Below are 23481 nucleotides of genomic sequence, written 5' to 3'. Positions count from 1 at the left end.
TCTTCCAATTTCCTAGCAAGAATGCTTGTCACCATCCTGGTGCAGTAGGCAAAGCAGCTCTTGTCTCCTCTAGAGAAAAACCTATTGGACAGAGTACCACTCTGGAGAAGTTTAACAACTAGAGAGTACAACCATATCCACCTTCATGGAAAGCTTCCTCAATGCTTTTGGATTTGTCTGTTTGAAGAACTGACCTGACCAAAAGCAACTGCTCCAAGGCCAACAGGATACTTCAGGGGGATCATTACCAGCCCCTTCTTCTTCCAGTAATTCTCCGAGTTGAATTTCTCCACCGCTGCTTTCCTTAGGGTGTAGGAAGACGTGGCCATGCATTCTTTCCAACACTGGATCAGGTTCTTGGTATTGATCTCCTGTTTGTAGGGTGTTTGATCAATTTCCTTGTACATGTTTATCATTCGGACCTACAAAAGAGAAGGGAATTAAAAGGGTTGAGGAGGCACTCAGCCGACATAGTCTCTTCCACCCATTGTCCTTCTAATCAAATTCTGCTCATTCTAGAAAACCCAAACTGAGCTCAAAATTCCCTTCTTCCTCTATTCAGACCTTCTACCTAATGTGTAGGCACTTCAATGCTTTGGAAGCTGCTTTTGTGTAAATTCAAAGGAAGGACTCCTTTCTTTATGCTTCTTATATAGCTCAATACAGTCTAGATATGCTGTAGACTCTTTAATTCTAGGTGTACGTGTGAGTATCTGTTGAAAGGCAATGCTGAGTTTAATTTACAGCCTACATGATCTACATGATTTATATCTTCCAGATGCTTTGGCAAGAGAAGACCATACACTTTCAAACATGAACATATTAAAGTTTGTTTAACTAAAACTTATAATTAGGATGAAAATCCAATTAAAAAAAAAATTCTATCTCAGGACGTCTGAAGCACCGAGTAGAATTCTTTCTGAATTCCCAGATCTGAAGTGGCAACGAAGGCTGTTCGTCACCAGTTTTTGAGAACAAAAGGTCAAGTGCCTCACATTCCCCGCTGACAACATTCTCAGCAATTAGGGCTGGCCACTCTCCAAGCTGACAGGAGCCATTACAGACCTACCTTCTTCCCATCTTCCCCTCCCCAAATTCCCAGATCATTATAAAAGGAGAACTGGATGTTAGTGAGCTGTTGAGAGAAGGTGATGTTTTCAAGGATGGCTCCTCTCCCCTCTATATTCCCTGGGGATGAAGGGAGGGCATTTGCTGATCCTCCTCCGAGGGCTACCAATGTGCCAGAATATCTGGCAAAGAGGCTGTGGTGAGATGGCCAGGAAGGGAGGGTCAAGGGCCCCCCACAAGTTCAAAACAGAAAGATGGCTCCTGCCTATGGACCCAGACTCTAGTGCTGGGCCGGGGGAGGGTAGGAGGAGATGGATGCACTGGGGACCTGGGCTTTCCATGCAGCAGCGGGCAAGGAGGCAGGGGCTTCAGGGATGAGGTGAGGTGCCAGCTGAGGATCAGTTGGAAATTTAATCCTCACAGGGAACTGTCCATTTCTAAGAGAGCTGGCAGAAAGGGAGCCCAGAGATGGGCTCAAAGATATACTCAAAGAGTGGCTTCAACTAACCAAGAAGAGGACCGAGAGCTTACTAGGAGAAGCCAGTGGCAGAAATGCTGTCTGTTTGCCCTGGTTCTCCTCCTCCTCCCTGCCCAACACCTGAGCAGAAGGCACAGGGGAGGTGAAGGGGGCAGAGAGCGCACCATCTTCCCACCCTAACACCACGCCAGGATCCTGGGAACGGAACTGAGCTTGCGCATGAATGAATATTGGCCCAAGACTTACAGAACCTAAAGAAGACCATTGAAGTCATTGAAATGACGCAAATGACAGCTGCCTGGGATGTTAAGGAAGTGAGGAAAGAAGGCTTTGACAGAACTTGTCGGTAGCAATTATACCCCCAACCAATAGAGACTTCTCACTCCCAATGAATCCAGTGCTCATGCCTCAGTACCTTCTCCCATGACTTCTGAGGAGGAATCTGAGTAAGACAAGGACCCCTGAACTCTAGAGTCCTGCTCTGTATTAACCAGTCAGCTGGGTTAACTCCAGCAAATCATGTAGCCCCCGTGGACCTCAAATTCCTCAACATGAAGACCTCCAATGGCCCTCCCTCCTCTAAAATTCACTATCCTTTGTGAGACAAATTCAGCATTACCTTCTCAGGGGGCAACCCACATTTGGCTGCCACTTCTGTGATACAGGCTTCGGTGATCAGCCCTGCCTGGGGAAAGCCAAACCCTCGCAAAGCCGTGTTGGATGGAAGGTTGGTTCTGCACACCCACCCCCGGCAGCGCAGGTTGGGAAACTTGTAGGTATTTTCCAGTTTCTGAAGTCCCGTCTCTATTACCTGTGGAAATCCAGAGTTGACATGATGGGCCTGTTTTACCATCCTGAGACCTCAGACCAAAACCAAGCCAGAAATGAACGACCTTCTCTCTATCATATCAAACACGCTAACCTTGACCCATGTCTCAAGTGCATTTTTGCTGTAAAATGATTTTTAAGGATTTGAATAATTTTTCTTTTAAAGATATTTTAAAATTTTCATATTAGAGCTAATGCATCTCCCTCACCGGCCAGGTTTTAAAACTTTCCAAAGCCTTTGAAGCATTCATTGACTCAGTCTACAGAATGTAGTGAATAAGATACCTTGAAAAACAGAAAAAAAAATGATATTTGATCTAACGCATTGGTTCTCAACCGGGGGCAATTTCTCCGTCTTCCTCCCTGGGACATTCGCCAATGTTCGGAATATTTCTGGTTGTTAAGTCTGGAGGGTAGCTGAGCCACTGACAAGTACTGGGTGGAGGTCAATGATATTGCTAGATATCTTCTAATGCACAGGGCAGCCCCTACTACAAAGAATTATCCAGTTTATCAATATCAATAGGGTCAAGGTTAAGGTCTAACACTTGCAGTTGGGAAAAGAGCTCTAAAATTTGGGAAACACAGACATAACACACAGATACAGATTTAGCTAATATCTCTGGGGTCACAGTGGGGGCACCAGTAAGTAACATGTGGCTACTTGCTCCCGGCAATGAGAATACTTAGGCTTTTATAATTAAACATCATTTAACCATTGAACATTTTTCTTATTTAAATCATTTTACGTAAAACTTTCCAGAATGTGCATTTGCTCATTAAAACGCTTACATATAATGACTCATCCAGGAAGGCACCTCCATTGCTATAATGCTCCACATCCAGGGCCAAGATTCTGCCATCATTCATGAATCCAGCCTGGGGAAAGAGAATGGACCTTTGATCCTGGTGCTGGGTGCAAAGTCTCTCTCAAGTGTACTTTGTCACTGGTGAACCCTCTGCATATCGACGAACATTTTTTATGACATTGGATTTGACATTTTCTTGGATAAGACACCAAAAGTGTATAGGCAACAAAAGAAAAAGAGATACATTGGACTACATCAAAATTCAACACTTCCACATATCAAAGGACACAGTCAACAGAGTGAAAAGGCAATCCAGAGAATGGAAGAAAATATTTGCAAGCCATGTATATGATAAGGGGTTAATATCTGGGCTGTATAAAGAACTCTTAAAACTCAACAACAAGAAACCCCAAACAACCTGTTTAAAAAGTAGACAAAGAACTTGAATAGACATTTCTCCAAAGAATACATACAAAATGTGTAATAAGCACATGGAAACATGTTCAGCATCACAAATAACTAGGGAAATGCAAATAAAAACCACATAAAAATGGTTAAGACAGCAAAAAGTAAAAATAATAATAATAATAAATAATAATAAAAAGAAAGGGTAGAGAAAGATATAAAAGCAAAAGAAAAACCCCTCGTTTAACCCATCACTACCGTTCAGTCTTCTCCAAATCAACTGCATATTTCTTGACCTCTCATTTTTGCCATTAGTTCTTGGAATTCTAGCTTCCATCCTCATATTTCCACCAAAACCTTCTCCCCCAAAGTCAGTGATCTTGTAATCTCCAAATGTGGTGTCCTGCACATAATGTTTTAATACTCCACACATTTTTCTCATACAGGGCCCAATTTCATCACAACTCTCAGCAGCATTTGGTGCTGCTAGAGGTCTTTTAAACAAATATCTTCCTTGCTTTTAAAATGTATGCAATGTTTCTGAACTTAGTAAAGTTCATTTTAATGATTTTTGTTGAATGGGACCAAATTCAAACCAAAGTCAAGGGCATGAACTATGAATTTAGCAGTTTAAGCTTGAGTCCTGGTTCTGCCACAACACCCACTCTATGATCTCAAGCAAGTTATATAACCTCTCTGACTATCTGTGACATGGCAGTAAATAAGGTAATGCAGAAACCCACAGGTAAGTGACTGAAATCTAGCAAGTTTCCTGAATATGCTGCTGCTGCTAAGTCACTTCAGTCGTGTCCGACTCTGTGCGACCCCAGAGACGGCAGCCCATTAGGCCCCTCTGTCCCTGGGACTCTCCAAGCAAGAATACTGGAGTGGGTTGCCATTTCCTTCTCCAATGCCTGAAAGCGAAAAGTGAAAGTGAAGTCGCTCAGTCGTGCCCGACTCCTAGCGACCCCATGGACTGCAGCCTACCAGGCTCCTCCATCCATGGGATTTTCCAGGCAAGAGTACTGGAGTGGGGTGCCATGGCCTTCTCCGTTCCTAAATACAAATGACTACTAATATTATTATAAATACTATTAATATCATCTCCTATCCTCACACCACCCTCCATTAGACCATTTTCTCATGGTCTTAATCACCACTATGCTGACAGTTTCTGTAATTATAATCCAGTCTTTTCAATAGAGTCCCATATCGATGAAGGACATTCCCACAACAATATCCCATGGTCACTTCTTTCTGAAATACACAAATAAACTCATCACTGTCCCTCTAGACTGTTTCCTCCTCCAACTTGGCTCTTTCTCCTAGAAACCTCTGAGTCATGCTTGTGGTGGTTTTTCTCCATTATATTTTGCTAAGTCTGTCACCAAATTCTATTGTGTTTTATACCATAATAGCTCTGGGACCCATCTCTTTCCACATCTTACTGTCACAGCTCAGACCCCAACTGCTTCATGTCTGAACACATCAGTTGCCTCCTGGTGGTCTGCCTGCCTTCATCCTCTTGCCTCCCTAAGCCATCCTGCCCAGTGCCATCATATTTCCCCCCCAAAACGCTCATGTTTGGCTATGACACTTGACTGGTCAAGGATCTACTCAGTCTCAGTCTTTATGAGATCAAGTTTAAACCTGCATCCTGGTATTCTCAGGTCACTCTGAAACTGTTATCACCTAACCCAACTCATCTTACTTTCTACTACTTTTCAGTAAGCACTCTGGGGTTCTGATTCCCCTTCTCCCCTTACTCCTGTTCCTAATCATCATGCCACATGTAACTCACCTCTGCCTTTATGCTGCTACTGTCCCACCACCTGGTATGATTTCTTTCTGCTCACCCATTCTTCAAGGTCATTTACATTTCACCTTCTCTAAGAAGTATCCTGTATACACTCCAGCCCATACTCATCTCTCCCCATAGTTTTAACATGAGATTATTACGCTTTCATAATGATTTCATATGTCAAAGTCTTATTTCTCCCTCAACTACTAAAATGATCTCTTTTAGGACACAGTTTTCCTCAATTAATTTCAATTGAACTACACCAAATTCAAAATATAGCTTAGGGTGAATATAAGTTGAAAAAGATCCATTCACTACCTTCTAACAGGTACTAGTTGTGATAGAAATGATGCCATGTGTTTAACAAATCCTGCTGTCTTTCATCCTGGGCACATTGGAAGACTACATTTCCCATCCTCCCTTGCAGGTAGGTGGCAAAGTTCTGGCCATTAATGTGTTGATTAAGGAAAGGACCAACTCTTCCAGGCCTGGTGCTTAAAACATCTCCCATATGACACTTCTGTTCCCCCTCTCTGCCTTTCCCTTGTCTTCCGTCCTTTGCCAAAGAGCCAGGGGAAGACCAAGAGTATTTAGAGCAGTGCTATCTGATGGAACTTCCTGTGACGATGGCAGTGTTCTCTATCTACGTGTCCAATATGGCGGCCACTAGCCATAGGTGGTTTCTGAGCACTTGAAATACAGTTAATGCAACTGTGGAACTGAATTTTAAATTTTATTTAATTTAGTAGATTTAAATCTGAGGGGATGATGGTGGTGGTGTTAGATAAAAAATAGTTGAGTCTGTGAATGAGCAGCAGAGTTCTCTCTTCTCCCCTCACTCCCACCCTCCAGGGATTGCCCTGGGCTGTTACTTGAGCAATAATTAACACAAAAAAGGTCTAAGTCCCTAGGAGTTTTCAGTTAGCCCACTCTGACAAGTAAACTTATTTTTATGAAGCAAAAGAATACTTATTTTCTGCTATGGAAATTTTTCTAAGAATTAGGAATTTCTGGGACAGAGTTTAACCAAAATGAAAAGTGTGTTAGTCGCTCAGTTGGGTTCGACTCATTAAGAACCCATGGACTGTAGCCTGCCAGGCTCCTCTGTCCATGGAATTCTCCAGACAAGAATACGGGAGTGCGTAGCCATTCCCTTCTCCAAGGGATTGAACCCGGGTCTCCTGCATTGCAGGCAGAATCTTTACCATTCTTTACCATAACATTACTGTTATGGAAATTACTCTATATTTACCTCCCACATATAAAAATGTGGGAATAGTGTGATTATCAGATCTACTTTCATGGAAGTATGTACATACTCCTATGTTTCCAGTTTTGCACTCTGTAGCAGTCAATTACCAGCTAGTAATTTTTTTACAAACGGACATCTTTGGGCAAAGCAGAAAAGCTTCACTGAACCAGCCAGTAATAGTGAGCACCAGGAAGAGAAAGTTGAAGCACAGTTTGTTGATTTGCTCCTTGTTAATCCCCAGTAGAGAGTAGCCAGATGCTGCCCTCTGCCTTTCTGCAATGCTATATTTCAACAGAAAGCCCCCCACCCCCACCTCAACTCACTTTATACTTTCCAAGGTAAGGGTGGCGGCCTCCAGTTATTAACATGTCTTCTCCTCGTTCTAGAATGCAGCGGACTGGACGACCATGCCTAACACAGAAGAAAAAGAATCAGGAGAAGCAAACTCTTTTACCAAATTGGAATTATCCAGTGTTTATGGAACTCCTAACGGGAGCCTGAGTGCAAGCCACACACATCACAGAACAACAGAGTGACCCCCCTGAGCCCGGCTGTGCGATTCTCAGGCAGACACCGTGGCTTCCCCTCCTCTGGGTCAGGGAACAGTGCCTGGCAATCACTACTCATGGGAGGAGCGCTAGGGTATTGCTTTGGAGTGGTTTCCCACCGGGACGACAACCTCCGTGATGGGCAAACAGTCCCAGGGCCACATTAGAGACGGTTACAAATGGAGGCATGGCATCTGGGTCCCATCACTTCTTGGCAAATAGATGGGGAAACAATGGAAACAGTGACAGACTATTTTTGGGGGCTCCAAAATCACAGCAGATGGTGACTGCAGCCATGAAATTGAAAGATGCTTGCTCCTTGGAAGAAAAACTATGACCAACCTAGACAGCATATTAAAATGCAGAAATATTACTTTGCCAACAAAGTCCGTCTAGTCAAAGCTATGGTTTTTCCAGTAATCATGTATGGTTGTGAGAATTGGACTATAAAGAAAGCTGAGCACCAAAGACTTGATGCTTCTGAATCGTGGTGTTGGCGAAGACTCTTGAGAGTTCCTTGGACTGCAAGGAGATCCAACCAGTCCATCCTAAAGGAGATCAGTCCTGAATATTTACTGGAAGGACTGATGCTGAAGCTGAAACTTCAATACTTTGGTCACCTGATGCAAAGAACTGACTCAGTGGAAAAGACCCTGATGCTGGGAAGGATTGAAGGCAGGAGGGGAAGGGGACGACAGAGGATAAGATGGTTGGATGGCATCACCGACACAATGGACATGAGTTTGAGTAGGCTCCGGGATTTGGTGATGGACAGGGAAGCCTCGTGTGGTGCAGTCCATAGAGTCGCAGAGTCGGACACAACTGAGTGACTGAACTGAACTGAACAAATGGAGGAATTCAGGGGGTGTGACTGCAAAGTACTCCCTGACAGGGCAGGTCTGGAATCAAGGTCTTCGTGTGTCATGGGACAGAAGACTTGACCTATATGACTTAGCAAAGAAATTCAGCCTTCTACACGTGCCTGCTCCAAAGACAATTTTCTCTGGTTACGTGTTGACACCCTTAAGGGAAAACAGTACTATAAATAAATGTAAGCATAACAAAGGGGCTTCCTTGGTGGCTCAGCAGTCAAGAATCTGCCTGCAATGCAGGAGCCAAGGGAGATGAGGCTTCCATCCCTGGGTGGGGAAGATCCCACTCCAGTATTCTTGCCTGGAGAATGCCATGGACAGAGGAGCCTGGAGAGCTACAGTCCATGGGGTCGCAAAGAGCTGGACACGACTGAAGTGACTGAGCAAACATGAAAGCATAAAAAAAGCAAAACACCGATTTAAATTAGGGGAATATATATACACACATTTTGAGATGCATTTTATATCTAATTATATGTGTATATGAACCTTTTGAGATATATCTATATATCAATACATATAGATACACAGATCAATACAAATATCTATTGCAAAAGGTTGAACTGACCTGCATAAGTATATATACATTTATATATATATACAGGTGCTAGGAGAAGTCATCTCATTTTTTCAGGATCTGCTTCTGTCTACTCTCCAGGCACATTTTTTAACTGTGGTTTTTATTCTTTTCAGTAACTTATCCTCATTTTTGTTTTTATACTATGTATCTTGAGAATATAAAATCAAGAAGTCCTAATAAGCCAGCGATTTGTGCATTCGTATATTATGTGTTATTTTAAATAACCTGGACTCAGATTCTTCCTCAGTGTTGAGATTCCACAATGTTGAGAATATTCAACATGACCTCATTTGATTTTTAGTCTATAGAACAGATTCTCTCCACTTACTTGTTTGCAGCAAATGCGGCGATGGCTGCCAGGATGCCAGTTTTTGTCACCTTTCCCCCAAAGGCTCCACCAATACGCTTTACATGACACATGACTTTGTTAGCTGAGACATTCAAGACTAAAGCAGTTATGTCCTGTGAATGATAACAGTTTTCATTAATCTAACCCCTATGCAGCAAGGGAGTGGGTCCGTCTTACGCGTTTTGATTGCTTAATGTATGTGATACACAAACTCTGTGGCTACACTAAATAATGGGATGATTTCCAAAAACCTAAGCAGGCATCCAGGCTGACCTCAGTAGTATTTGGCTGTCATGACAGTGCCAAAACTATCATTTATATTACATGGTCCTTTCAACGGAATTCTCAGAGGGCACAGCAGTAAAGAGACTGCCTGCCAAATGTAGGAATTGCAAAAGATGCTGGTTCGACCCCTGGGCCCGGTAGATCCCCTGGAGTAGGAAATGGCAACCCACTCCGGTATTCTTGCCTGGAAAATCCCTCGGACAGAGGAGCCTAGGGGACTAGAGTCCAAGGGGTCACAGGTCACAGAGTCAGACACAACTGAGCATGCACTCAGCAAAGAAAAAAAAAGTGCTTTCAATATCAATGAGATATTTTTGTGATGATAAAAGTAAAAAAAAAATTTTTTTTTCCTTCATGAACTACACGTAAGGCATCCTTTTCAGACTGACTCCTAGAGATATGTTTCCTGCAGCAGTGAGATTTTATGGTCTTCCAAGCCTTTCTCAGACTGGGTCTTTTCCTTGCACATCAGTGTCTCTACTGGAGAATGAGCATCCCTCACTTCCCATTTGGATGAAGTTGGCTAGCAGGTCTTCCCTGGATCTAGGTCTTGTTCTTCCTTGCCATGCTAATGTCTGAGGTCATTAAGTCTTTTTCATTTTACTTTTTTTTTAAATGGGAGGATAATCGCTTTACAATATTGTGTAGGTTTTTGCCGTACAGTGCAAGTTGGTCATACATATAAATATATATAAAATATAAATATATATCCCCTCCCTCCTGAGCCTCCTTCGCACCACCTCCCCATCCCAGCCCTCTTGGTAGTCACAGAGTGCCAGGCCGGTTAGGTGGGGAGCCCAAGAAGAGTGAGGTGATAAGCCCAAGGTCACTCAAGGAGTGAGGAGCAGAACAGGACTGAAATGGAATTCACCCAGCCCTTCTCAGAGGCCTCATTCTCCACAGTCCCACTTGCTCTGGTAATGACACTGGCTCCTTGTGACCTACTGAATCAAGACCCAGTGTCAATTCCCCTTACTTTCACCCTGATGCTTAAACTAGCCACCCTAGGCGCATCTTCCATTCCAGCATAGGCAGTCTCTACTATTCCTCCCTCTTTACACACACACTGCCTGGTCTATAGAACACAGGCAAAAAGGGTTTGCCAAAGGGATGAATGAATGGATGAATGAACGAATGAGTGGCATTTGATCTTGGTGTGGAACTGCCTGGAATGGCCTCTTTCCTCACCATCTATAGACAAACTTCATTTTCACTGTAAATCCAGACTTAAGACTTCATCTTCATGGAATTTCCCAGATGATTCTAAGGCCTCACAAACCTCCATTCTCTTAATTCTCCCTCCTCTGTAAATTCTGACTTAGGTGATTTAGTACTTGGCTGTATTCTGCTCAATACTCTTTCCTCATTGCTTCATGTGAATTAGGTGACTACAGGTTTTGGAGGGCAGACTTTTCTTTGTCAAATTTTTTTTTTAGTTTTATTAAGCAAGATTGAGGGCAGGAGGAAAAGGGGACGACAGAGGATGAGATGGCTGGATGGCATCACTGACTTAATGGACATGAGTTTGGGTAAACTCCGGGAGTTGGTGAAGGACAGGGAGGCCTGGCGTGCTGTGGTTCATGGGGTCACAAAGAGTTGGACACAACTGAGCGACTGAACTGAACTGAATTGATATACATCACTGTATAAGTTTAAGGTGTACAGCATGATGGCTCGATTTACATACATTGATCACCATGGGAGGTTTAGATAAAATCCATCATCTCATATAGATACAGTTCAAAGAAAAAAACTTCTCATTGTGACAAGAGCTGTTAGGATCTATTGCTTAACAACTTTCACGTATATAATACAGCAGGGCTGACTAGTGCCATCATTTCTTTTGTAGTCTTAACAGTGCCACCAAGAGTACAGCAAAAGAGACCTGCTGGTTGTAAGGTTACAGGTCCACAAAGAGAAGACCACTGCTTTCAGAGTACCTTAAAAGTTGTAAAGGTGTATGGATCTTAACACCAAAAGGATACGGCTATTAGTACGCCAAACTCCTTTAGTTTCTAAAATGACATTTTAACCTCTAATTGATCTTGTTGTATCTTGTTGGCAGAAACCACTTAGCCACATCCCCTCCATGTGGCCCCACCTTACCTGGATGTATTTAGGAAACTGAGTAGACACGTAGACATCGATTTCTTTATCTTCTCCTTTGGGAACAACCAGCATGCTTTGGGTTTCCATATAAAAGTGTTCTTGACCTCCGATGTGTATTTCACCTGTTAGAGGAAAATACACCAGAATCAGCCAATACAGTAAGTCACAAAGTCCTAGGGATGAATGTGTGACTTTCCAGAGTAAAATACTATGGCAAGGAGAAGTCCAAGACAAGATGGAGTGGATGTACTTCTCTCTGTTCTTTCTTGTAAGTGCAGCTAACTATCCTGGACATTATACATAGGAAAAGAAACAGCAGACGACTCTGGAAGGCACAAGTCAGACACAATTGAAGTGACTTAGCATGCATGCATATTATAAATATGGGAGAGTAAAGGGATAAAGGGAGGTAGGGTTTTTACAATTTAATCAAACTTATGAAATGTCACTACCAAATATACTATACATTTAACATCTAGAACTACCACTAAAAAAAAATCCACAAAGAGATACACTCAAACCACTATACATAAATAAAAATAGAATTCTAAAAAGTGTAATCCATTGGAAAAGAGGGCAAAAAATAAAAAACAGAAGTAAAAAAAAAGAACAAAACAATACAACTGTGTCAGTCATCATGTTAGGCGGAAAGCAGAACTTTTACAAATTAAAAATGTATGGAATAAGAGTGATTTGTAAATTATTTGAGAGGGATTCCCAAGAAAACCTTTTATATGAGAATCTGGACTTCCTATCTTATCCGAAATCTGAGTAAAGAGAGTACAGAAGAATAAGTAGATTCTACTTCTTTAACAACATATAAAGATGACAAGGTCGAGAACCCGGATCTCAGTTTCAACTGAAGTTTTTATCAAAAGTGTTCATCAAAAACCCATTTGTCAGTAGGATCAAATCCATGATACACAATATTAGTGATTCCACCTATCCACACAGAATGAATGTGGTTAAGTTTAAAAAGTACAGAGCTAAAAAATATTAAACAGAGTTGTTTCTGCTTAAACCCATCAGGTGGGCAATATTCTAAGACCCTGTTAGTGCTGCCCACCCCACAGCCCTGGACCCACGGTGCCCTCTCCTCACTCTACAGTGTGGCTCACAACTCTCTAGGCTGAAAACCAGTTTGTTCAACTAATCCCTGAGATAAAATGTTATCCCAGGATGGCCTTAGGAGTGATTCCTTCAGGCGTATTTACCTTTTAATGAGTTCCTTAAAGACGAAAAGCCTAGATACGAAGGAGTCTCTCCGTACTCTGCCCAATAGGACAGGGTATGGGGAAGATCATTTGAGCTTCAGAGTTCTCCTGCAAATCCTGCTATGGAGATTGCTATCCACTCTCTCAGTGTAAAGCCCAACCCAGCTAATGGGGTTTCACAGAGATGAGTGAGAAGCAGCATAACATAGAGGGGAGAACGCTAACTTCAGAGGTGAGAAACTTAGATAGATTTGATTCCTGGTCAACATCATGTCTCTCCAGCCTTAGTGGGCTCATTGGTAAACCAAATTCTTTAAAGTCCCTCTAAGATGTGGGTTTGATTCCTGGGTTGTGAAGATCCTCTGGAGAAGGAAATGGCAACCCACTTCAGCATTCTTGCCTGGGAAATCCCACGGACAGAGGAGCCTGGAGGGCTACAGTCCATGGGGTCACCAAGAGTCGGACACGACTGAGCCACTGAACAACAACAACGGCTATGACACAGCCAGTATGTAAGGCTGAGGTATCTATCTTCACAGTTGGTACAAGTCAGCAAGGGTATCATTCCCTTCAAGAACACAGTTCAAGACTTGATGTGATGCTCAACATATTTAATCTTTTAAATATTCTTTTTTCTGGGGGCATCTGTTTTCCTAAGGGGCAGATTAAGTACCATCATGATTAGTATCTCTAGTTATCTCTCATTGAAACAAGTAGTCACAAATTCTTCATCAAAACGACAAGTGGAGAGGAAGAATAAAATCCCTTTGAGTCAAGAGAATGAACTCTTAAGTCCATTTTACAGCTTCCTGTTCACTTTTATACTCATCAATAGGGTATTGTGCTGTTGTTCAGTCGCTAAGTCATGTCCGACTCTTTGTGACCCTATAGTCTGTGGCCTGCCAGGCTCCTCTGTCCATGGGATTTCCCAGGCAACAACACTGGAGTGGGTTGCCATTTCCTCCTCTAGGGGATCTTTTCGACCCAAGGGTCAAACCCACGTCTCCTGCATTAAGGTGGATTCTTTACTGCTGGGCTCTATAGGGTATGGGCAACTTAAAATTCAAGAGAGAGATAGATTGAACAACTTACCTAACTAAATGAAATAATTAAATAATATGTCAAGGACAAACACAATAATCGAATTCTCACACAGAAACATATAATGGAACAAAGAGTGCATGGACATATTATGGAGCAAGTGGAGGAACTGCTGTCCATATCGGTATTTCTAAGATACTCTCACCATGGCCTCTCTGTGCAGAAATGCTCCTTCCTTCTCTCCCACAAAATAAACTCACCATTGAGTGTTTGCCAGATTTTACTAATCCTAAGAATCACCTAGAGCCCTGTTAACATTGGTGAAAAACAGATTCCTAGGCTGCCCTGGATCTTCCAACTCCAGAATTCCAAGGGGCACAGGAATATACATACATACAGAGACAGACAGGCAGAGACAGAGGCAGAGAGATATACACACACATACAGAACAATAAAGCAGGTGTAGTGAAATGTTTATTGGGGAATCTGAGTAAAGGATAATTAGGAGTTTCTCTAATGTTTCTGCACCTTTCCTGAAATTTAAAACGATTTCAAAACAAAAAGTTACAAGAATTTTGTTGGAAAGCTCAAGTCAACTATTTTCCAAGAGGGAATGGCACCCCACTTCAGTACTCTTGCCTGGAAAATCCCATGGACAGAGGAGCCTGGTAGGCTGCAGTCTATGAGGTTGCTAAGAGTTGGACACGACTGAGCGACTTCACTTTCACTTTTCACTTTCATGCATTGGAGAAGGAAATGGCAACCCACTCCAGTGTTCTTGCCTGGAGAATCCCAGGGACGGCAGAGCCTGGTGGGAGGCCGTCTATGGGGTCGCACAGAGTCGGACACGACTGAAGCGACTTAGCAGCAGCGTATGTAATGAAAGGAAGTTTGCAAGGAAGTAGGGGAAGGGGACAAGGAGGGAGAGAGGAAAGGAAGGAGAAAGCAGAGATGGAGAGGGGTGAAGGAGAAATCCGAAAGGATGACAGAGAAAGAAACATGGACTTTGGAAATCCTTGCGAAAGCTATCAATCCACAGCGCTTCATGGTGCCTGCTGTCTAACGTGCCTAGTAGCAGCAGCAGTGGCTGCTGTCTAACACGACTGTGGTCCTGCTCCTTAACCACTCTGAGCCTCAGTTTCCTGACCTGTGGGAAAACAGACACCATCTGTATAACTAACTCCTGGAGCCATGGCAAGGGAGACCCACGACTGCTTCCTCTCTCATCATTTGTTAAAGATAGTTTTACCTTCAAGAATTTGGTCCACCATTTTAAATGCTTCATCCACATTTCCAGTCTCCAGTTTCCTCTCTCGCTCAAAGAAGGACTTGTTTTGTATAGCTTCCTAGAAGGAGAACAGAAAAGTGAGCCCCCCATCAGCCCCACAGCACCAGCCACATGTGGTGCTGGATCATCTGAGTCTGGGCAGTGCTTCTCTTGCTCTGGCATCACAGGCACCCTCATCATGCACCCTCATCAGGACCCCATGGGCTGGGTTAAGAACCATGCTGCAGAGAGACTCTCCATGGAGCAAATGCAAATGTCCTCATTGAGTCAAAAACAAACAAACAAAAAACAAAAAATACTGCTTAGAAAACACCTAGCACCAAGTGGTGGAACTGTTTCCAGGCCAATTATTCTCTTCATTCCACAGCCCATGTTATGCAGCCAGGGTAACAAGGCACAGGGACTCAGATCTTGGGCTCTGGACCCAGTTGGAGTTGTGTCCATCTTCTGATGTACTAGCTATTTGACTGTGGGTCTATCACTTCACCTCTTTGAGCCTCATTGGTAAAATGAAGGTAGAGCTGTACACACAGTTCCAATAGGGTTGTGAAAAGAATAAAATGAAATGAGGCATGAATGAGCTTACATGGTATATAACGAATGTTCTGTTAATGCTACCTGAAGACACTCTAGTGATAAGGACATGATGGCCTTGACTGCCGGTCCCAAGCTTCTCCTTTGGGGGAATGAGTCCAGCATTTGCACTTTGGACTTCCAGCCCTGGAAGTAAGATTCCAAGTCTAGAGTGGGTACCACAAATCCACTTATATACTGGTTCCTAATGGCTTCCCTTGAGTACCTAGTGAAGGACTGTAAGAGTAAGTACACATTATCAGGGATGCAGCTAAAAAATCTAGGTTGGTTTTCCTACCTATCCTTGGGAATTCATCTTGCTGTAATCCCTTGGTCCTTGGCAAATGTGACATGTCAGCTCCTGGGAGTATTTCTACAATAGATGATTGTCCATCTATGAAATGCCAGCCTGGTGGCAGCTAGGGATTCTCCCAACTTTGGTTCCCTTGGGCCAACAGTACGTGTCTAGACCTATTGATACCTTATGGATATGCTGTTGTAATCCTGCCATTTCCTCCATTCAAAAAGTGGGTTGGTTTGTTTCTACTACCACGAGGCCCAGGGTCTTTGATCGAGTGTTTGTTGATTGCTTCTATTGTTGATTAACTGTGTGACTTTGGGTAACTCAGCCTTTCAGTTTCTGCATCAGAATGGGGAGAAGAACAGCTTTTACCTCATAGGATTGTTGTGAGTGTTTAGTGACTTAGGTAGGAAACCTGTTTGGAACCAGGTAGTCACACAGAGAGCTCTGGGTGTTAGCTATGGTCACGTTGTTGACTGTGACGACTGATAAGAGATTCTGGTTGGCAGCACAGCTTTCTCACCATGGTTATCAGCCTGACTCTTGGGGCCAAGAGTTTTGATAGCATTTCCCCACTCAAGCTATTAAAAATTTAAAAAAGCATAAGCTAGGTTAAACATGAGTGATAGTGATGGAGATCCATTTATTTTTATCCTATTTTAATTGATAACATATTTCCTACTGGAATCAATTCATATGATTTTCTTTTTTTTCATTGGAGTATAATTGCTTTACAACATTGTATTAGTGTCTGCTGTATAACAAAGCCTATGATCTTTTATTAATCTAAGACTCAGATATTCCAGGTTCAAAACAGAAGTTAAGTTTCATACATCCAGTTTTCTTTTTTTATTTTTTTCCTTGGAGTTTAGCCTTTTGCTGCTCGCTCTTTGAGTAACTCAGAGACAATTTCCTGAATATTTCTTGGTCAGGAAAGTGATCAAAAGAACTTTAATATGCAAGGAACAAGGCATATTTCCTTGCTATACACTTGGATTAACTCTTCTTGATCTAGTTGATTGATCTTGGAGAGCTTAACTTTTGATAGAAACATGAGGTATTTCTTCTCCGCGATGTCAAAGCTTGGTATTTGATATTGGGATTCTTTGGCAGACAATTCAAGCTATGCTGGGCCAAGTTAGGGGTGGAGGTGGAGGTGGGGGTGGGAAGAGAGTGGTGTCTGTTTGCTTTTGGAATTTTATTTGGCTGGAAAGCAGAGTGTGGGGCAGGGAAAATACTTAGTCACTGGAATTTGGCAAAGAATTACAAACAAAATTTTTGATAAAATATTACGCAAATAAATTCTTACGAAGAATTCAAACTCTAAAACAAAATGTTGGGGAAGGAATGTATAAAGTCAGCAAGTATATGAGGCAATGTATGAATGAAAATTGCTTAAGATGGAAACAGAATGAATTTGAAACTAGCCAGGAAAATTTGGAAAGCCTAATCACTTTTTGACTCCAACTAAACTTTTTTATTTTTGTTTCCTTGACATGATTCTTTTTAAATTTCAAAACACTGAGGACACTGTCCAGAAACAAACTCTATGTTCCTTGGCATAAAGCAGCATGATAGGAAATATACCCAAGGCCAAGTTCTCCTGGAGACACTAATCTTGGCCAACTCATTTCCTTATTTTCTGCCTCAGAGCATGCTAGTCACCTAGAGAACAATTTATTCATTATGTCCTGGAGATAATATTGTATTCCCAGATGACATCCGGTCTCTGTGTGCTGAATCTAATCTACTCATGCTGTTTTCCCAACTTTCATGCTTTTATTACTTTGTAAATGACAAGAACCAATGAAATACATGCAGAAGAATACTCATATTATTTCATGGAGATGAGTCTGAAAACCTTTATATAGTTCAAAATTTTTTTTAAGAAACAGGATAGGAAATGAAGTTCCCCAATTTGTTCAAGTTGCCAAAATAGCTGTAGGCATCACAGGGTCTGTTTCTCATACTTACTTTAGATATGCATTAAAAGATCTAAAGCTAGGGTCACAGTATATGCTTCATGGAGCTTCTTGTTGGTTTTCACTATGTACCTAAAAGAGTCCCGGTGAAGGTGGATATGGAGCCCTGGGTGTGCCCCCTCTCCTGGACATTGCTGGGTGCCCATGTGGCATTCTTTCCACCTGCCCCTTCCAAACAGTGCTCAGATTTCTGTTGAGGTCTCCATCACTCCCCATACAGCCCATGAACCTCAAAGAAATCTGACCCTCCAGCAGTAACCAACAGCTCTTGCCTGTCATGAATCCAGAGAGGGACATGTGACCTAAATGCCTGATGACGCTGGGTCCCAGGACTCGTGGGGTGCTGAGTCGGTGGTGTTCTCTCTGCCATCCTATGACCACAGGAGATAAAGCCTGGACCATGGGGAGCAAGGAGGAGATTCAGAAGACCAGCTTCCTTGCTAATAGTGATAGAGTTGGAGGAAAAACAAAGCCCCTGTGTTTTGGAAGCCACTTTGAGTCAGATTTTTTTTCCTGTTTCTGGCATTTTAAGTGATACACCACTTGAATATGCTCTTCTGGCCCCACCCTTGAACTCATTACCTCAATGGTTAGGATCAGCGGCTCCAAATCTTGGTAGACAATCTTCACTCGCTGAGCAGCTCGCTTTGCCTGGACCTCAGAATCAGCTATCACGGCGCAGACAAGCTGACCCACACAAAACACCTGCAATACAGAAGAGACTTCTAGTTCCAAGGAGGGCAGGCAGCAGGTCCTTTCCTTCTGTTCGTCTTCCTCCTCCTGCCAGCACAGAGCTAGACACACAGTGGACTTCACCGCAGTGCCGTGGTTAAGGAAGGCTTCTGCAGAGAAGTCAATTTGTCCGAGTTGGCCTGCTGACCTCTGGGAAGTCTCTGCACTGGGAGAGTGAGGACTTCTTGCTCCATCATTGGCAGCGGCGGCTGAAGAGGGACTGGTGTGATGCTGCCTCACGTAGAGCAGACTCAGGCTTTGAGGATCTGAGGATCTGGCCTAGGAGAGTCAGTCCCACGGCTTGACCTGGGGCTGCCACACTGCGAACGGGGCCATTCTGAGAGGAGACTTCTGCCTTCATGACAGGAAGGACCAGAAGGTCAAGACCATCTCAGCCAGAGAGGAAGGAGGAAGGGGACAGTGGTCTCTGCCCTGAACTGAGGAGCACGGGCTTTTTCAGGGAGAGACATGATTGTAGGAGCCACGAGTGAGTTGGGAGCAGTCACCACTTCACCTACAGGTGGGGTACACAGATGGCCTACGGAGTTCACCCAGGGACCAGGGCAGAAAGTGGATGGGGAAACACAAAACCAAGGCTCTAGAAAAGCGAAATAGTCAGGACTGGAAGAAGTCATGGGACCACTGGACTCTCTTTCCCACCTTTTATTGTGATCCAAATCAAAACATAATCACTCATTTTTCAGATTGACATTAGATTATTAGGGCTTTTCTACAGTAAGCATATAGTACTTTTATCACCAGATAAAAATGGTAGTAAAAAAGAGTTAAATCCAGGCACAGGCGCGCACGCGCGCACACACACACACACACATGTATTTGTTGGGTGTAGGTGGGTGGGGTCAGTGGGTAGATGAATGAAACAAGAATTGCAGATGTTAATCATTGTTGAAGCTGGATGATGGGTTTATGGGGATTCATTGTAGTCTATTTTTGTGTGTGTTTAACATTTCTGCCATGAAATGATTTTTTAAAGATATAGCATGATAAGGACAAATGTTAAAATCGGGATGAAACCAACAGAGACAATCATTCACAATGGCTCTGCTCTCTGCTCTCCACACACATGGGGTTTGCCACATGACCTGGTACACAAGCACGGCCCTGAGATGCTCAAAGTCAATGTCCCCACACCTCAGGGAGTTGTGCTATCGTGTGGCCCAAGATGGCTTTGCTTGTCTAGTTAACATTTATGCAAAGCCAGAGTTCTCATCGTCTTCCAGGACCATACAGCCCTGCCTTGGGAGAGTGCAACCTTGACTTCAGACACTCAGTCACCAAACTCATTTTTATCAACTAAGCCTCCTAGCGAGAGCCAGCGGCAGAGACTCTTCCAAATGATGAAGCTCTTTTGGGTGAACACTGAATGGAAGTTAAGCAGAAAACCTTCTGGACACTGCCCTGGCTACATTTCCTCATGACTTCAGATACAGTAGTCAACGTTTTTTATCATTTGACACTTTCAGGTGGCAATAGTGCTATCGCTGTTCTTCTGCTTATTCACCCTGCTTTGCAGGAAGCAGCGTGAAATCTACAGATGAATCAGACATGGGCTCTCACTCCAGACATTTTACCAGGTAGGGGAAATAGATAAGACATTGAAATAAATAAGCTCAGTACAGGGTAGAAAGTGTAAATATAGGTTCACTTTGCCTTCTCCTTAAGTTCTGCGAGGACAAGGACCACACGGGTCTTGCTCACCTCCATCAGGTGCTCACTTAAAAGATGCCTGTTGAATACACAGTGTATGAATGAATTAGTCAGGGTGAGTTCAGACAGGGAGAGAACTCCTGGGTTAAAGGATAGGAAAGGCTTCATAGTGGGGATATCACTTGAACTTGGACGTTGGACACACCGAGACTGGAACCATAGCAAGGATTCTCAGGGAAAGGATCAGCAAATAAAAGTTCTCATTATTCTCCTCTCATTTATCCTTTCCTAAGTATGAAAGCAGCACATGATCTTACCACCATTAGGAAAAAAGATGAAACACTCAAGTGTCTTTTATATAACTAGCCAACTTCCTTACTTATGTGGAATATGAACGTTTTTGAACTAATTCACTATTAAAGTATAGTGATTTATAATAAGCATTCAAAGAATATTGGAATCCTTTACGATGTGCCAAATTCAATGCTATCTTTAAGAAAATATGAAGTGCCGATAACTGAGGAAGTTACTTTTTTTTTTTTGGCCACACCGAGAGGCAAGTGGAATCTTAGGTTCCAGGTAAGGGGCTGAACTCACACGCCCTACAATGGAGACTTGGAGTTTTAATCACCGGACCACTAGGGAAGTCCCTGAGGAAGTTACCTTTAAAACAGAAAGCAAAAATGCAGTACCTCATCTGTTGACAGAAGTTGATCAGCGTCAGTTAAAAAGCCACAGGTGGTGGTGATGCGTGGAAGATGTTCCCCAGTCAGGATGTCTACCACCCCAGGCAGGCTGAGAGCTGCAGAGACATCCATAGACCTAGACAAAAACACACAGAACAGAGCTACTCAGAGGAGCCCCACAGCCTGCAGGCCATGGGAGAATGTGCCATCAGAGAATAAGATACAAGAGAGGGAAGATATGCCCCAAAACCTTAACATAGTTCTATGCCACACAATCGAGAAAGAATTTCTGGGACAATGAAGTTTTTCTATGGAGAGACAAATTGTAGTAAATCCTACACTTCAACCCCATTTCACTTCAAATCTACATTGGACATTGCCAACAAATAGCTTATCCTCTTCAGACAATTACTTTTCACTAACATGACTTATCCCCCAAAAGCAATCTTTATTGTTTGTTGGATAAAAACTTGATCACTTACACAATCTTAGCGTGAGCTCTTGAACTTGTTACAAAAGTCAAGAACAGTTCCCGGTCCACCACAGGCATGTCATCACAGTAGATGGCTTCGCCCGTGGCATGCTTAATACCAGACAGGTGCATGATGGGATGGCCAACTGGGTCTTGAGAAAGCTGCTTTAGGTCTGCCTTCTGTTTAATCGATAACCAATATATCATTTTTATAATCATATTATGCACAACTCTACATAATTTACATTCAAGCCAGAACACTTATGAAAATAAAAACATCACTATTAATAACACCAGGACAGTAAACTTATTTCAGTCATTCAGTAGGCAAACTGGGATGTGTAGCCATGGTGTTATTTTTCCCCCCACTTATTTTTTTCCCCCACTATTTTGAATATAGACCACAAATATCTTTAACACAGGATCTATTTGTGTAAGTAAATGAATATAAATCTTTCTTCTTGGTTATATAAAATTACATCTTTTTACAAACGCTCATGTATATCCTTAACTTTCGTTATCAAAATTATCTGACTCTTGTAGCTAGGCATGTCACGTGTACTATTTGCAGAAAAGCCTAATTATCATGGTTGTAGAAAATATCAAGTGCATTCAATCACAAGAGCTTTTCTTATTTTCTATTTTGAGTGAGGAAGTCTTACCAATGGTAAGACTCATCACTTAGACAATCCTGATAAAGAATGAAGACACAGAAAGCTGCATTTTGAGTAATGATTCATTCATGTTACTATTTCTTAGAGACCCATGGAGTAAAATGTCTTGCCACTGTCTTTATAAATACCTTGTACTTTATAAATACCTTGTGCTACCATAAATACCTTACATGTGTTTCATTAACCAAAATGAAATTAAGAAATACAACATCTCCTCCAGTATTCCAAATATGAGAGAATTGTTAGCTTTCTTGGTTGCTTATTGGAAGAAGAAGATGGGAGGTATGAAGAAAGAAGAATTAAGAGACATTCCCTAGTGGCTCAGTGGTAAAGAATCCACCTGCATTGCAGGAGACCTAGGTTCGATCCCTGGGTAGGGAAGATGCCCTGGAAAAGAAAAGGGCAATTCACTCCAGTATTCTTGCCTGGGAAATCCCATGGACAGAAGAAGCCTGGAGTGCTACAGTTCATGGGATCAGAAAGGAGTCGGACACAACTGAGCAACTAAACAACAGCTACAAGAGAACAAGTTCAGATACTAGGGGCAAGGCTAAAGTTGCCACAGGTGCTGCTGATGGAACGGTGGGAGGTGGAAATTCCAGGAAAATGGCCAGTCAAGCAGCCACCATCTAAAGGCTACTCTCTGAAAGGAGAAGGCGGCTCTGAGGCCTGGAGTTCTGCCCTGTGATGCAGTGCTGAGCCATCCCATCCACACTTCACTGGATCAGTCTTTCATCCGGCACCAGGGCTGAGGCCAGATGCCCAGAGCCTTTGCTCGAGAAGACTTGGGCCCAAGGTTGGTCAGCCAAGGTGAGGCCCAGAGAGAGCTAAAGGAGCTAAAGGCCTCTCTTGCCCATCCCACCTGCTGCCTTACACTGCTGTTCACGGGGTCAGCTCAAGCCTGGTTGGGGCAGGGACTCTCTCTGAGATGAGGCTCACAGTGATTGCAGCACATGGCAGGAGGGAAGACAGAACAGTCACCAACAGAACACCTACTGGTCAAGACCTTTCCTGGGGGGAAAGAAGCCATAGAAGCTGTTTCTAAATCAGTATCATTTAAGGCAAGTGGCACTAGTGGTAGACAACCTGCCTGCCAATGCAGGAGACGGAAGGGATGAGGGTTCAGTCCCTGGGTTGGGAAGATCCCCTGGAGAAGGGCATGGCAACCCATTCCAGTATGCTTGCCTGGAGAATCCCATGGACAGAGGAGTCTGGCGGGCTATAGTCTGTAGGGTCCAAAGAGGCAGACACGACAGAAGCAACTCGCATGCACGCATGGGAAATTTTCTACAAGTACATACTTTCGTATTTGAGTCCCAGAATGTGCAGTTGAGAAAGCTTACACGTTGCATATTGACAATAAATGAGATGTTCGCTACCACCTAGAGTGGTGTGTGTGTGTTCAGTCTTGTCTGACTCTTTGTGACCCCAGGGATGGTAGCCCTCCAAGCTCTTCTGTCCATGGG

The 23481-nt window shown here is 43.1% G+C and overlaps 1 protein-coding gene across 2 annotated transcripts in view; it reads right to left on the bottom strand.

The window, feature by feature from the left end:
- AOX1 (aldehyde oxidase 1) overlaps positions 1–23481 on the bottom strand; it is a 69908-nt gene that overhangs the window by 15873 nt on the left and 30554 nt on the right. Inside the window, exons 17-26 of one of the 2 annotated variants that reach the window (XM_055573053.1) lie at positions 21352–21521; positions 20876–21005; positions 18366–18488; positions 14889–14985; positions 11382–11506; positions 8970–9103; positions 6965–7052; positions 3167–3253; positions 2166–2357; positions 195–422 (exon numbers count right to left, since the gene is read on the bottom strand). In XM_055573053.1, coding sequence (XP_055429028.1) covers positions 195–422; positions 2166–2357; positions 3167–3253; positions 6965–7052; positions 8970–9103; positions 11382–11506; positions 14889–14985; positions 18366–18488; positions 20876–21005; positions 21352–21521 — 1374 coding nt within the window. The remainder of the gene's footprint in view (positions 1–194; positions 423–2165; positions 2358–3166; positions 3254–6964; positions 7053–8969; positions 9104–11381; positions 11507–14888; positions 14986–18365; positions 18489–20875; positions 21006–21351; positions 21522–23481) is intronic. The other variant, XM_055573054.1, reaches the window with a different exon arrangement.

The sequence above is a fragment of the Bubalus kerabau genome, chromosome 3, assembly GCF_029407905.1.
Source record: "Bubalus kerabau isolate K-KA32 ecotype Philippines breed swamp buffalo chromosome 3, PCC_UOA_SB_1v2, whole genome shotgun sequence".
Classification (NCBI taxonomy): Eukaryota; Metazoa; Chordata; class Mammalia; order Artiodactyla; family Bovidae; genus Bubalus; species Bubalus kerabau.
This window is presented reverse-complemented; position numbering and strand designations above follow the sequence as displayed.